General features: G+C 47.7%; 1 protein-coding gene across 1 annotated transcript; it reads right to left on the bottom strand.

Annotated features, from left to right (window-relative positions):
• Window positions 1-6820: 6820 nt before the first annotated feature.
• Window positions 6821-11242, bottom strand: Ptx4 (pentraxin 4). The gene is made up of 3 exons (XM_057776824.1): window positions 11105-11242; window positions 8899-9553; window positions 6821-7461 (listed from the first exon to the last, which is right to left on the bottom strand). Exons 1-3 carry the CDS (start codon window positions 11240-11242, stop codon window positions 6821-6823), a joined length of 1434 nt encoding a protein of 477 aa, XP_057632807.1.
• Window positions 11243-16305: the final 5063 nt, after the last annotated feature.

Raw genomic sequence — 16305 nt, 5'->3', positions numbered from 1 at the left:
CCTTGCTGCCAAGGTGGTACAATCCTCACAGCTCCAGACAGACCAAGGCCTTCAACTTATTCTATTTTTACTAACGTTTTGTATACTAAGATTAAACTCAAGACCTTACACATGTCAGGCAAGTGCTCCATTGTTGAACCCACCCTAGTCCTTGTAAGAGGAGAAATGGACAGGGGTGGACAAGTGGAGTATGGGAAAACCAAAGGCTTCTTGTTGGGACTGACTTCTTCCAGGACCAGGATTGTAACAATGTAATGGATACAGATAAAGTAAGAATCTAGTGGCATTAGAAAGAGTGGGTCTCATGGTTCAAAGGTTCAGGTGACTTTTGCTGACCTTACAGGGAGGCTGAGTCACCGATATGCTCAGACTGTCAGGTTTCCAAATCCAGACTTCCTATGACTGCCTGTTCCAGATCTCTATTTGTCCTTGGGGTCCTGCCGTACTGCCTCCAGCACTGCTAATTGACCCCATCTAAAGCGTTCTGCCTACCTGGAGTTCCTTTTGGCCCCACAGTGTCTGCTGGATGCAGCAACCCACTGTGCAGTCTGCTGAAGTAAGTCCCAAGGTCTGCAGTGTGCTATCTCAGTTCCCCTAGGCCATTTCAAGCACCTGAAAGCTGGGAAGAGTTGTACAAATGATGCTCTTCAGTGTTCTGTTCCGCTCTGCTCTGCTCTGAGCCCCTGTGTGTCTGGTTACTTCCAGTTATTCTAGTCTGAGATATGAGATTGAGAGCAAGAATTTGTAATGAAACCATTGGAGGTTCAACTCCTACTTGCTGCTAGGGGTCTTGAACAGAAAGAACAGCAATACAAGGGACCATGTTGTCCCTTCAACAATCACTAGATCATGGCTCTTTTCAGGAGGAAGATGCTGTTCCCCACTCTCCTCAGAGCCAGAATGAAATGAAGCAAAAAAAAAAAATGGTTCCAGAATGTGTCAAGGGAGGCAAAGAAAGAAGGTTTGAGGAAGAGGGGCTCTCAACTGGATGTGCTTGAGACCAGAAGCTTGGGTCCTTGGGGAAGCAAAAGGCAGTGGGTGATTCAAGATCACACATGAGGTGTCCACGGGAGTTTCCAGTTCTACAATCCAGCCTGGTTCTGACTCAGAAACAGGCGGCCTAGGACGCTGATTTTAGCTGGAGGCCTAGAGCCCTGGGCACACCAAGAGGTTGGAAAGATGCTGTTAGGAGGCTCATGCAGGGGGCTGGGATGTGGCTCAGTTGAAGTGCTTGCCTAGCATGCATGGCTTGCTTCTGGGAAAGACCTGTGATTCCAGCACCAGAAATGGAGGAAGAAGGGCCAGGAGTCCAGGGTCATCCTCGCTACACAGTGAATTCAAGCCCAGCCTGGGCTACATGAGAGCCTGTCAAAGACAAAAGGCTGATTTAGAGCCCTGTTCTCATGGCAGCGCAAGTGGGGAGGGCACTGCATACTGCCATCTGCCTCCCCCTGGATGACAAGGTGACCAGATGGAAACGGAACCTCTGCAGAATGGAGGTTACCGTGCATAGAGTGCGGGAGGCCTTGGGGACATGGTTTAACACTGGGTATGTGTCACCTCTAGTCTGCTTTCTTGCTTTTGAATTTTTAAAAACATTTATGTGTGTGAGTATTTTGCTTGCATGTATGTACACCATGTGTGTGTCTAGTACCTGTGGAAGCCAGAAAAGGGCATCAGATCCTCCAAAACTGGAGTGACAGATGGTTGTGAGCTGCCATGTGTGTGCTGGGAACCAAACCCACGTTCTCTAGAAGAGCAGCTAGTGCTCTTAATCCCTGAGCCTTCTCTCCAGACCCATGTTTTACTTTTGAAATGGAAAAGGGATGTGGTGGCATATGTCAATAATCCCAGCATTTGGAAAATTGAGGTGAGATGGGAGGGTAGCAAGTTTGATACTGACCCAGATTATACAGCGATACTCTTTCACAAACAGACATCCAAACCAATGATGCAGGAGGTAGCTTTCTGTAGGCAGAAAGGGGCACATGGTGAAAACTGCAAGACGCCCACAAGTTATAGTGAGAATGAGCACTGAGGTTAAAAGGAAGATTGTGTTGAAGTGGCAAGGCCTGAAACACTGCAAAAATGGATAATAGACCCGTGATAACCAAATCGGTGCCAGATAGAGTGGTGCATGCCTTTAAATCTCAGAGGCAGAGGCAGGTGGATCGCTGTGAGTTTGAGATCAGCCTGTGTAGTCAGAGGCTGTTCGTTCCTTCCAGGATACTCAGACCTGAAATAATCATACAGAAATTATATTATTTGCAACACTGTTTGGCCAATAGCTTACACGTATTTCTAGCTAGCTGTTATATCCTAAACTAACCCATCTCCATTAATCGTGGCCTACCGGCAAAGTTTTAGTGGGCTCCAGTGGAGGCATCTGTCTCCTGTGGCGGCTTCATAGCTTCTCACTGACTCTGCCTACTTTCTCCCAGCATTCAGTTTAGTTTTCCCACCTATCTCTATTCTGTCCTATCACAGGCCAAAGCTGCTTCCTCATTCATTAACCAATAAAGACAACACATATACAGAAGGACTTCCCACACCAAGCCTTGTCTGCAGAGTAAGTTCCAGGACAACCAGAGCTACATAATGAGACCCTGTCTAAAAAAGAAAAAAGAAAGAACAAAAGGAAGGAAGGAAGAAAAAGATAACGAAAGAAAGAAAATGCTGCTGAGATAAGAGGAGGGACCGGGCTCTGGGTCACTGAGGACGGGCTGGCTCCCCCCCAGCCTGTTTATAAATGTTTATCAAGCAGTATTGCCCTTTCATATATTCTTGCTCCTCATATAACTAATTGTAACAGAGAACGTCTAACAAAGCCTCTACACACAGCAGGAAAGAAACCTCAGACCATTCCCTAGACCACAAGTTAAACTACGAATAGTTAAGAACAATGGCAGCTATTTCTTGAGACTTCAGAGAGCTCAGTACAATTAGCAGCGCTTGGACAGCTACAAGGTCAGATAGCAAGCTGGCCAAGTGAATGACAGCTCAGCTCTCAGATGGTCGAAGTCAACAACTAAGAAAAAGTCAGGGGGCTGGAGAGATGGCCCAGAGGTTAAGAGCACTGGCTGATCTTCTGGAGGTCCTGAGTTCAATTCCTAGCAACCACATGGTGGCTCACAACCATCTGTAATGAGATCTGGTGCCCTCTTCTGGCGTACAGGGATACATGCAGACAGAACACTGTACAGGATAAATAAATAAATCTTTGAAAGAAAGAAAGAAAGAAAGAAAGAAAGGAAGGAAGGAAGGAAGGAAGGAAGGAAGGAAGAAAGAAAGAAAGAAAGAAAGAAAGAAAGAAAGAAAGAAAGAAAGAAAGAAAGAAAAAGAAATAGTCGGGGCCAGAAATAGACAAGGGAAAGAAGTTCAATCATAACTAATCTGATATGCAGCACACACCCGGGTCAGGGGAATTAACCGAGCATGGCAGCCTGCTCAGCAGCTCAGTCGCTAATGCATCTGGAGAACTGGCCAGTCTCATAGAACTTACCTCAGCTTTTGTCCCATTCCTGCCGTGGCCCTTTATAAACTCCATATACAAAAGAACCCAATGATTTTTTTTCCTTCTTTTAGGAATTTCTTTCATTCCACCCCCCCCCCCGTCTCAGTTATTTTTGAGACAGGGTATCTGTCCTGGAACTCACTCTGTAGACCAGGCTGACCTTGAACTCACAGAGATCCCCATGCCTCTGCCTCCCAAAAGCTGGGATTAAAGGCATGCGTCGCCACTGCCCAGCTTCCATTTTTTTTCTTAATTTCTCACTTTTAAATAATTTTTCCTAAAGCATGCCTTCTCTGTTTACTCCACCGTTAACCCTCACTCTTTTTCAATGGCAAACTTGATAACCACCGTCCCTGTTGACTTCTGGTGGCTGCTGAGTTGCTAGCATCTTAGAGTACAACTGGGTCCAGAGAGATTCCATTAGACTCAACGTTCCTGTGAAGGAAAGAGAACAGAAGGAGGGGAGGGGGCTGGAGAGATAGCTCAGTGGTTAAGAGAACTTACTGCTCTTTTAGAGGCCTGGAGTTCTCTTTCCAACACCCAAAAGAGGTTGCTCATAAACAATTTCAACTCCATCCTCAAAAGAGCTCTGGCCGGGGCTGGAGAGATGGCTCAGCGCTTAAGAGCATTGCCTGCTCTTCCAAAGGTCCTGAGTTCAATTCCCGGCAACCACATGGTGGCTCACAACCATCTGGAATGAGGTCTGGTGCCCTCTTCTGGCCTGCAGATATACACCCAGACAGAATATTGTATACATAATAAATAAATATTAAAAAAAAAAGAGCTCTGGCCTCTGTGGTCCACACAGCATGCACTCACATAGATCCGCATAGATGAAATATATACATGATTCAAAATAAAATAAACCCTTTGTTTTTAAAGAGGAGGGGTGCATTCTGAGGGCCAGCCCTGTCCCCAGGCTCAGTGAGTCTCTGTGTTCCTCTGCCTGTTTTCCTGTCTATAACAACGGACTCTTGACTTGAGGGTCTTGATTTTGAGTCTTCTCTGGGTGTTTTTCAGTGTCATAAAGGTAATTTTTCAAAAGCACACCAAAACTGAAAGCAAAAATGCCTGCTTTAATTGTCAAACCATGTTTCAAAAACAGATATTTTATTTTATGTGTGTGAGTGCCTGCGTGTATGTATATGCACATCATGTACGCTGGTGTCCGCAGAGGCCACAGAAAGGCATTGGAATTCCTGGAACTGGAGTTATGGAAGGTTGTGAGCTGTCCTGATAGCTGGGAACTGGACCTAGGTCCTCTGCAAGAGCAGCAAGTGCTCTTAACTACTGAGCCTTCTCTCCACCCTGATGTGTTTTGTTCTGTTGGTTGTTGTTGCTTTATAATGGCTCCATTTGGAATCTGAAGAGATGGTTGTCAAAATGGACAAACCCGGGGTTTGCCAAGGATGTTGAGAAAGGGAATCCATCACATGTGCTGATGGGGATATATATTGGGCAGCAACTTTAGAAAACAGTTTGCAAGTTTCCTTCGATTCCTAGATATGAATTTACTATACGGTCTATTTGATCATGAGTATTTTCACAGGATAAATAAAAACATATCCATTTACTCAATGACATGTGTGCATATGTAAGATGGTCATAGCAACTTTATTTACATTACTGAAAAAACTAGAACCATCAAAATGTCCATCAGCAAGGACTGGAGAGATGGCTCAGCAGTTAAGCGCACTAACTGCTCTTCCGGAGGACCTGGGTTCAATTCCCAGCACCCATAAGGCAGCTAACATGTTACTGTCTGTAACTCCAACATCCAACACAGACATACATGCAGGCAAAACACCAGTGCAAATAAAATAAAAATAAACGAGCTTTTTTTTAAAAAAAGTCCATCAGCTAATGAATGGAAGTGCTAAAACTAGATTATTGTGTTCATTTATCCCAGCACTCAGGAAGCAGAGGCAAGTGGATCTCTGTAAATTCAAGGCCAGCCTGGTCTACAAAGCAAGACGGCTAGGACTATTACACAGAGAAACCCTGTCTTGAAAAACAAACAAGCAAACAAACAAAGAAATAAAACTAGATTGTGATGGTTGCACAAGTCGCACTTTTATTAAAACCTTTCAAAATTTTAAAAGGGTTTATATTAGCCGGAAGTTGGTAGTATTCCAGGTGGTGTTCCAGGACAGCCAGAGAAATGCTATCTCAAAAAACAAACACACAACAACAACAGCAAAAAGGCACATATAATATGAAAATTATGCCTCATAAATTATGTTTTAAAGCATTGCTAGTTGGTGTTTAATGGTAATTCTGAAAGCTTCAACTGCTACCACAGGAAAATAGAAAAAAAAAATGACCAGCTGACCTGCAGGTAATGCCCAGGGCTCCTGGGAAAGGGGGAGAGAGAACAGAATGTTAAGCCTTTTTGGAGCCTGTTCTGGAACTAGCTCTGTAGACCAGGCTAGTTCTTGAACTCACAGAGATATGCCTGCCTCTGCCTTCCAAGTGCTGAGATTAAAGGTGTGAGCCACCCCTGCCCAGCGAATGTTAAGCCTTTTTCAGGAGAGTAATGTTGGAACATCCACATCCACAGGCAAGCTTCCATGAGTCTTTAGGAAGGAGACAAATATGGTACAACTACTTCCTGCATAGCTTCTAGAGGGTCCCCAGGAACTGACCTCTCATTTGTCTGCAGCTTTTTGTGAATGCAGAGGTGAGGCAGAAGGAAGACCCCACAAGCCCAGTGTTCTGTCTACCAGCTCAGCTGGGTGATAGAACAGCATGTTACAATGATGTGAAAACGACCTTGAAGGTGCAGCCTGTAAAATCTTCGCTGTGAAAGTCAGGGGTCTCAGCACTCAAGGGGCTGGAGGATCATGAATTCAAACAATCTGGACTACACATAGTGAGAAACTGTCAAAAGAGAAGGGAGGGAGGGAGGAAAAGAGGGAGGGAGGGAGGGAGGGGGAGGAGGAGGAGGATTGGTGACTCACATCTGGAATCTTGGCACTCTAGAGGCAGACTGCTATGAGTTTGAGGCCAGCCTGGGATGCAGTGCAAGTTTTGAACCAATAAGGACCACAGAGTGAGACCCTGTCTCAGAAATCAGTAAACAAACAAAACCACAAAAACCCAACCAAATGAAAGGATTCCACAGCAACAAAAAGTTGCAGTGTCCACTGCGCGTTTTCTATCTCCTCCCAACCTCCGTGCAGGAGTCTACGTCAGAGCCCAAGCGCACAGACCCGCAGTGGCCGCAGGGAGTTCTTTGGAATGTGTTGATACGGAGGCTTGCCCTTCCTGCTGGTCTTCACTCTGATGCAGCTGTGCGTGGAAGCCTTATGGACACTGCTCCAGACAGGTGCAGTTGGCCCTCTGCACGAATCCACCCACGGATGTGGCATTGGTCAGCGTCAGAATGGCACCTGTCGGGAGCTCTTTCCCAGTGGCAAGGTTTGCCACTTCTCTAGGGGCCAGTGCCCGATCCCAGATGGCCAAGCCAGATATGCTCCCCACAAAGGCCTCAGAGCTGTCAAACTGACCCCCCATGGTGTCTTGTTCCTGACCCAGCACAAGGGACCCTCCAGGAGGGATCTCGTAGCCCTCTCTGAAGCGGGCGCCAGTAGCTACTATCCTTCGGTCTATGTGGAGCCAGTACCTGCCCTCCATGGATGTCCAGATGATACAAACATGGTGCCACTGGCCGTCCAGGAGTGGACGCAGGGACAGTTCCCTGAAGACTGGGTCGCCAATCACAAAGTGGATAGAGCCAGGGACCAGGGAGTCTCGACCATGCAGTACTAGCTTGTTGTCATTGTCTTTGGTGGCATAGGAAAGGAGGGTGCCCAGGTGGCCGGAGGCCATGCGAACCCAACTGCAGAAGGACAGAGCTCGTAACGGCACGAGGAAGCCCGGGCTAAGAAAAATCACATTTTCAGTGGAGGCGTTGGGGAAAATTAGCACTGGGCCCGTGCTGCAAACTGGAAACAGAGGCAAGAGAGTTATCCCCGAGCCTGAGGCAGTTCAGAAGTATCCTGCTGCAGGCCTGGCCCTGGCTCTCACCTACATCACCCAGGGTCTTTGGAGTGCTTACACTCCCTCCTCTGTACTCACAATCTGAACTCCACAGGTAAGGACTGAGGATAACTTCTAGGGGAGTGGATGGATCCCCTGTGTGTGACCCAGCAGACTGTCTAGGAGGCACCTCGAAACCAAGGGAGCTTCTGTCTGATGTGTGACCCAGCGGACTGTCTAGGAGGCACCTCGAAACCAAGGGAGCCTCTGTCTGAGCTCCCTGGAGCAGTTGTAACTCCGCTACAAGGCTATCCTCTCTTGGAGGTCATAAACTTGAAACTGGTTTCACAGGGTTCCAGACACAGCTTCCCCTGGAGGCTCAGAGGAGCTACCTCATTCTGTTTGGAACTGGTAGGCGTCCTCCCTGCAGGCCTTGGCTCCTGGCTCTGCCCAGTTCCACACCACATTCTCCTAAGAGAATGCCTCTGTCCTCAAGTGTCCTCCAACTCTGACTCCCCTGCCTTTCTCTCTAACCTCTCTGGTGACTGTTATCACCCAGAGAATCTAGGATGATTCTATAGAAAATAAACCCTTAGGGTCCATTTTCAGTGCGAGTTGCCTTTAGAACAGGCGGCACTGGGTCCCTCTTCCCTCTGGGCACTCCTCAGTTGATATTTATTTATTTATTATGTATATAATATTCTTTCTGCGTGTATGCCTGAAGGCCAGAAGAGGGCACCAGACCTCATTACAGATGGTTGTGGCTGCTGGGAATTGAACTCCAGACCTTTGGAAGAGCAGGCAATGCTCTTAACCGCTGAGCCATCTCTCCAGCCCTCCACAGTTGATCTTAAATTGAGAAATCTGCTGTGTGACTGGGCCCAGTATCAGTAAGGAGGAGAGTGTCACAAGTCAGCAGGATTTGGGGTAGGGACTGTCCTAGATTAGTAGAGAAGATTGCGCCTCCCCGAAGAACTCAAGCAGTGAGATTTTAGGAGGCAAGGAAATGATTAAGAATATAAAAGTCACTACTTCATGCCAGATTAGGACTATAAAAGTCACCAGCCATTTCTGCCCAGTTTTTTAGGTTCCTGAACAACCACAAACTAAACTGTTTCACTTTTGCTTCTCGGAGACCCCAGGATTCTTACTATGCTTCACACAGTTCCTCATCTTGAGGTTTCTGATTCGATCACTTCAGAAGAGGTCCTTCTGCCATGTGTCCTGACCTGCTGAGGACCAGCAAGTAGCAAGACTGGGCCATTCTCTCTTCTGGTGTTGGGCATATGGCCCTTGCGGGGGGAGCTTTTTGGGGTCACGGGGTGGGAAATGACATCATAACCTCAGGTATTGCTAGGGAAATCTGGAATTGGGTAGGGAGGTGACAAGCTTGTGACACTTACTGTTTCCTGGTCCGTGGTGGGTCCTTGGTGGAGCTGCTTGGTGGCTGTTTGGGGCTTGGAATTTCTGTGTCTTCTGGACACGGACAGTGAAGTCTTGGGGGGAACTCCCGCGGTGGAGTGAAGCCCTGGATGTCTGGGTGTTTCTCCTCAGTTGCAAGGAACCTGGGCCTCGCTGAGCAAGCTGAGTGGGGGTCGGGACTGTGGTCAGCTCCAGAGCCGCAGCACCAGGGGAGGCCCTTTGCATCTGTCCCTCAAGAGCAGCAAGCCTGGCCTCCTGGCTGTGGACTTGCTGTGTCAGGCTGGCCAGCGCATCCTGCAGGGCCCTAAGGTCCAGGGCCAGGTTTGCTGTAGCCTCTCTCTGTGCCTTCTGCTTCCTTTCCTCCTCCACCCACTGCCTGCTGTTTGTGCTCAGGGAGAGGTTCAAGGCTTGAAGCTGGGCATCCACCTTCTTGCTCCTGTGCTGGTTCTTCCTAAACCAAGTTTTTAGGTGAGCCACATCCTCTTGTATGGCGGCTTGAGACTGGTTCACCGCTAGGGCTATGGCCTGGCTCTCTTCCGCCAGACTCTGGAAGCGGGCATCCACATTGTAGTACATGTTATAGCTATTAGCAATGTCCTGCAGGTGTGTTAAGGTCACCTGTTGGAATCTCTGAAACTGTAAAGAGATCACAGATATCACAGGGTTGGGGTGAAGCTAGCCTAAGTATTCTTCAGAAGCAGTTATTCTGCATGTAGCGATGTCCCTGGACATAGATTGACCAATTTCATCTTTGTCCCCATGCTAGGACATGTGGGGGGATTATCATGACTAATCCCAAAGGGCCGGGTACAAAGGGGGTGACTGCCCTCAGGTGCCACAGCTGCATGGTGTAAGATGTGGGCTCCAGACTCATGGTCCTGGCAGCCATCTTCCCTCTGGAAGACCACAGCCAGTTTTCTCACTGCCATGGTCCCCAGGGTTACTCCTACCATCTGAGGGGACTGAAGATGAGCTGTTGGTATGAGTGCATCTAAAAATGTTTTAGTTCTAGGCCGGTTTCATTTACAGAGCAAGTTTCAGAACAGCCGGGACTTACATGGAGAAGCCCTGTTCTGGAAAAAAAAAAAAAAAAAAAAAAAAAAAAAAAAACCCAAAATTTTAGATGTATTTATTTATTTAATTTTATGTGTATGAGTGTTTTACCTGCATGTATGTATTTATGTGCACTAGGTAAGTAGTCAATGCCTTTGGAGACCCCCGGAGCTGGAGTTATGAATGGCTGTGAACCATCATGTGGGTGCTGAGAATGAACCTGGGTCTTCTGGAAGTAGTTAGTGCTCTTAATTGCTGAGCTGTCTCTCCAGTTACAAGTGCCTTTGTTTATTATTTACTTATGTTTTTACAGTTCTGGGAACCGAATCTAGGATTTTGCTCATTCTAGGCAAGGCAACAGCACTCTGCCATTGAGCAACCTTAGCCTTTCTGAATTGGTGGGGAGATGTTGTTTTTTTCAAGATGATGTTTCTCTGTGTAATGGCCTGGTTGTACTGGAACTCTATTTGTAGACCAGGCTGGCCTTGAACTCACAGATATCTGTCTGCCTCAGCCTTCTGAATGCTGGGATTAAGAGTGTGCCACCACACCCGGCTCCTTTTCTGGTTTTTTGCTCATTTGTTTTGAAACAGAGCCTCACTCAGTAGCCCAGACTGGCTTAGAACAGACTAGCCTCAAACTCACAGAAGCGCTTACTCGGATCTTCTGGGCATTGGGATTGTGGGAAATTACCATGCCTGACTTTATCGACATCAGTATAGAAAGTGCTTGGGCTGGGGCACTGCCTATAGATCCCAAGTGGGATTCTTGGGCAGGGCATATGTCCTGCTCTGAGGTAGACCAGTGCTCTCATAGCCCCCACACCTACAGACACTGCCCTGTACCGTTGCTACCCAGGCCTCTCCATCTTTGCTTTCTGGGCCTCCTAGAGAGCTCTTTAAATTTCCTGCATCTTCCCAAATGTGTCGTCATCTAGTTGGACTTTAGAGCAGAGCCTAACAAATGCTTACCTGATTTCCAAAAACAGGTGAGATTATCGTCAGCTTCCAGCAAGGATAGCGAACCAACTGCTGTGTCCAGTGAACACAGATAGCAAGCAGCTCTCTGTGTGACATCCACCCGCTACATGCTACTGGCTTTATATAACCAACTGCCCAAGTGTATTTCACCTACCTGCTCTTCTAGTCGACGGAGCCTCTCAAAAAATGGTTTTCTTTGCCTAACTGGGTCAGCTTCCTGCAACAGAGTTCCCCGTGCATATATGGACACAAAAAAAAGAAGGAAAGACAGGGTCTTCTTCAAGCAGCCCATGCTGGGAGATGGAGACACAGAGTCTGAGGTTGGTCCCTCGATTCTGTCTCATACGGCTCATCCCTTGAGTGGTTTTTCTCTTTCTGTCCTGGCTGAGCGTCTGGTTCTTTCTGCCATCTTAATGAAAGGCATCTGCCTTCAGTCCAATGGGCTCTGAGAACCCAAGGTTCCCAGGGAAACAAGGTTCAAACAGGCACAAACAGTTTCTCTGGATAAGCAGATGTGCTCGAGGTTTTGTCTGTCTGGCTCAGAGGCAGACAGGAGCTGATAATGACTCTAACAGGAGCACCTAGATTACACTTTCCACCGAGGAGTCAAAGCGGGACGGGGGTTGAATGTGACCAGGAAGTTCTCAAAGCCAGGCCTGCTCTGGCGCCCAGGATTCCAACCTCGCACAGCACAACGGTGTCCCATGAGTTCCCTTGTCATTCCCTTGGAAAAGAAATCCCTCTTGGTAATGTGCTGCACTTCTCTTGAACTTGTGTGTTTCTGCTAGAATGGGATAACGTAAAATTAGCTATTGTTTTTCTTTCCAGGGAAAGGGGCTTGCTGCTCTTAATCCACCACAGTCTCAGTTAGGACTACAGGCATTTGATTCTCTGTCTCTCTCTGTCTCTCTGTCTCTCTGTCTCTCTCTCTCTCTCTCACACACACACACACACACATATACACACACACCACAAATTGCACACATTTTGAATTAATGTGATATTTCAATAAATGTATTATATGCAATGTTGAAACCAAGCAAAACATACCTGACTTTTCCTGACTGGCTTTTGGTTATAGGCTTTGCAAGGGGATTAATGATGTCCCTGAGGAGATAAATCCTAGTTCTGACCCTGGGACCTGTGAATATAGCCTTATGGGGAAAAAACATCTAGGCATATCTTAAGAAGGGGTTGCCCTGGGTACCCAGATAGCCCTGCGCTCGACAACAAGTATCCTGGTAAAGAGTAGACACCATGGAGAAGGCCCAGTGAGGATGATGGCAGAGCTGAGAACAAAGCTGTTGCATGCCTGGAGCCCTAGAAGCCAGAGAAGACAAAGGCCTTACCAGCAGCTTCTGAGGTAGCATGCCACCTTGGTTTCAGACTTTTAGCCTCCAGAGATGAGAGAAGATAATGTTCTGTTGTTTGAAGAACCCTAGTTTATAGTAATAAAATAACCCAGGAAAGTGTTCCCCACAAAAGCACCCAGCACTTCCAAGATGACGTGAACCAGACTGCCATACCAGGGGACGGGCCACCAATGCAAAGGCGCCTTCAGTCATGCATCAGAACAGTGCAGGCGGAGAAACCCCGGAGGCATCCAGAGGGAGAAACTGTGGAGGTGACTGAGACACCTCCCTGGGGACCGCTGACCCTCTTAACATTTGTGCTTGGCCAAATGACTAAAAGAATCAGAAAAAGATGAGATAGTACAGCTAGCTCACGTAAACAGAGCAGGAGCAGAGAGTAAAGACGTTTTCAGGTTTGCGGAGGCTTGGGAACTACATCACAGCATCCTGCTGTTCCTGGGAAGCTGCTGGATGGTGAACTTCAGGAGAATGGGTGGATAAAGGAACAAGGAAGTTGTAGGTTAGGGATGGAGTCCCAGAATGATCTCTTACTGGGGTTATCACACCTCACCCTCCAGCCCCAGCTCTCTCCGGAGACGCCGGCCTCCAGCCTCTCTGACCTCCCCCACTCCACTGTCTCACAGGGGGTCCCAAAGACTGTATTGGTGGTGGCTCCTTACCCCCTGCTCTCTGGGCTGACCCCTGCTCATGCTGACCTTTATGATTTATTCATGTATTCATTCTGTGTATTTAATCACATGTGCATGTGTAGAGGCCAAACATTTAAGTCACATGCCTTCCTCGATGGCACTCCATTCTATTCTTCTTGAAACAGAGTCTCTCGCTGAACTGTGGACCTACTGATTGGCTAGACTGGCTGGACAGCGAGTTCCCTACACCACTGCCCTGATGCTGGGGTTACAGAGAGTTCTACAGAGACTGCCCTCCAAACCACTCTGTCAACGTCAACCTGGGCTGCTTTCATGGCTGGGCTCAATGACCGTTGGTGCTACCTCACAGAGGAAGGGTAATCAATTGTATGTAATTCTGCCAGTGCACACGGGGTCTCAGAGAAAGGATAGAATATATAGGTCAGGAAGAATTAGGGGAGAGGTTCTATCTATACAGTCATGGGGAGTCATCCATGCTGGGTGCCAACCTTACACTATGGCTGCTTTAAGGGCATCCATGTTCTTGCCTGTAACCCCTCACCCACTGCTCTGTAAGGAAGCCTAATAAACTCACTGAATCCCCAGAGTTGACTCTGGTGGAACTGCACCTCTGTTTATTGACGGGACTGTAGAAGGAGGGGGTAGGTGTGGTCTGCATCTCCTCCAGGGAGGAATCTTGGAATACAGATGCACACCTCTTCACTTGGCTTTTATGTGGATGCTGGGGATTTGAACTCAGAACCTCATGTTTGTACATTAAGTACTTTGCCTAGTAAACCATCTCCCCAGCTCCCAGGACTAGCCCTTTTAAAAATTATTTTCTTTACATTTATTTATTTTGTGTGTGTGTGTCTGTAAGTGCTATTGAGCACTTATGAAGATCAGAGGACAACTTACAACTTCCAGGAATCAGTTCTCTCCTTTCATCATATGAATCCTTGGTGTGAGAGGTCCTTCTGTCTATGTGTTGCTTTTATTGGTTAATGAATAAAGAAACTGTTTTGGCCTATAGCAAGGCAGAACTTAGCTAGGCAGGGAAAACTAAACTGAATGCTGGGAGAAAGAATGCAGAGTCAGGAGAAGCCAGATAGCCACAGCCGGGAACAGGCATACCAGGACCTTGCTGGTAAGCCACAGCCATGTGGTGATACACAAATTAATAGAAATGGGTTAAATTGAGATGTAAGAGTTAGCCAATAAGAAGCTAGAGCTAATGGGCCAAGCAGTTCTTTCATTAATACAGCTTCTATATGGTTATTTCGGGGCTGAGCAGCTGGGAACAAACAAGCAGCCTCCTTCCTACTACAAATCCTGGGGCTTGAACTCAGGCTGTCGGGCTTTGCAGCATGATCTTTACCCTTTAAGTGAAAATTGGCTCCTCCTGGCCCCCCATCTCTTCTTGGGGTACAGGGCTAAACACTGTTAACCTCCCTTCCTTCCTTCCTTCCTTCCTTCCTTCCTTCCTTCCTTCCTTCCTTCCTTCCTTTCTTTCTTTGAGACAGGGTTTCTCTGTGTATCCTGGACAGGCTTCTTCGAACTCACAGACTCTGTCTGCTTCTGTCTCCTGAGTGCTGGGATTAAAGGTGTGCACCTCCACCATTGGGCCACATTTCTTATCGTAAGCACTCTGGTACTCATTTTCTGTAAGTAAGCAAAGATATCGGGGTGCTGAGGCAACATGACCCCTTAGTTAGCAGCTGTTGAACTTCCTTTGTTGTCCTCGATGCTTTGAGCAGAAGGATTGTCAGTCACCAGCCCACTCCACCGCCCTTATGTGAGTGAGCACTGACTATCCAGAAAGCTCTGTTAGGGCCTTGAGAAAACCACAAGGTTGCTTCTGATTACTTCAGCTCGGGAAGATACAGTCTTGGGGCTTTTTGAAAGTTTGAACCAGGCTTTTACCACAAGGCTGAACAAATTCTCGGGGAACCTGCAACCATTTCACCAAGTTGAGAAGGGAAATCCGTCCCCTGGTGGCCAGCGGAGGAACTGCTGAGGCTGGTGCACAGGTTGTGTTTGGCGGAAGCAGCTACTCAGGTTCACCTTGGGAGAGATGATCCTGCTCTGCCTCCCTTTCTGTGGTAGATTTAGGTTCAGCAAAGTCTTCTCCTGAGACTTTGCTTGCCTACCATCATCCATGTGGGTTGAGCTGGTATCCTGAAGAAAGAAGCAGCAGAGAGGCAGTAGGCAGGCCAAGCTGCAAATGCCACAGGACAGCCAGTTTTGTGACAGCTGAGGCATCAAGAGGGAGCAGAGGACTGAGACTGAATGAGAAGAGATGAGAAGCTGCAACCGTGGACGCCAGAAGAGCTCCAAAGAGCCAAGAGGTCTCAAAATGAGGCCAAGAATCGGAACACTGCTGTCATAAAAAAAGAGTTAAGGTCTACAAGAAACCGTAAAGCTGTCAAAAGTCTCCACAATAATAGCCCAGGCCTGCATGGTGGAAGCTACACTAGCCACAGGAAAGGGCTGAGAAACCCCAAACAAGAGCTAGAACACTTTTAGGTTTAAGGCACCCAATGCCTCCAGGCCCCTAGCATTAGGGGAGCCACCTGTCACCCCTCACTGAGGGAAATAAAAGGTAGACTTGAAGACCTTCTCTTTGAAGCTAAGTACAAGGAGAACCCTAAGAGAAACATACATAGATCCCCCAGGGGAGGGGAAATAGAAAGATCTCCTGAGAAAATTGGGAGCATGGGGTGGCGGAGGGGAAGGAAGGCAGAAAGGGAGGAGGAGTGGAGAGGGGAGAAGGAGAGGAGAACTGGTGGGAACAGGATGGTTGAGATGGGGGAAGGACAGAGACAGAGAGCAAGGAAAGAGATAACTTGATTGAGGGAGCCATGGGGCTAGAAATTCCCAGGAATCCACAAGGATGACCCCAGCTAAAACCCTAAGCAGTAGTGGAGAGGGTGCCTGAATTGGCCTTCCCTGTTGTCTGATTCATGACTGTCTTAATTATCACCATAGAACCTACATCCAGCAACTGATGAAAACAGAGGCAGAGACCCGCAGCAGAGCACTGGGCTGAGCTCCCAAAGTCCAGTTGAAGAGTGGGAGGAGTGAGAATGTGAGCAAAGAGGTCAAGACCGTGATGGGTTCACCCACTGAAACAGTCTGCCTGAGCTAATGGGAGCTCACCAACTCTGGCCTGACAGTCAGGGAACCAGCATAGAACTAACTAGGCTGTCCGAATGTGGATGACAGTTGAATGGTTGGGCAGACTGGGGGGCCACCTGGCAGTGAGACCAGGATTTATCCCTAGTGCGTATATTGGCTATTTTGAGCCCTTTCTCTTTGGAGGGATAACCTTGCTCAGCCTAGATATAGTGGGG

The sequence above is a fragment of the Chionomys nivalis genome, chromosome 7 (genome assembly GCF_950005125.1).
Source record: "Chionomys nivalis chromosome 7, mChiNiv1.1, whole genome shotgun sequence".
NCBI lineage: Eukaryota > Metazoa > Chordata > Mammalia > Rodentia > Cricetidae > Chionomys > Chionomys nivalis.
This window is presented reverse-complemented; position numbering and strand designations above follow the sequence as displayed.

Bases quoted from the DNA above. Each gene is read 5' to 3' on its own strand.
- Ptx4 (XM_057776824.1), bottom strand. From the start codon at position 11,242: ATGGGCTGCTTGAAGAAGACCCTGTCTTTCCTTCTTTTTTTTGTGTCC. The intron at 9,554-11,104 runs GTAGGTGAAATA...ATCTCTTTACAG, and splicing joins TCCGTCGACTAGAAGAGCAG to TTTCAGAGATTCCAACAGGT. The intron at 7,462-8,898 runs GTAAGTGTCACA...CTCTGTTTCCAG, and splicing joins CCACCACGGACCAGGAAACA to TTTGCAGCACGGGCCCAGTG.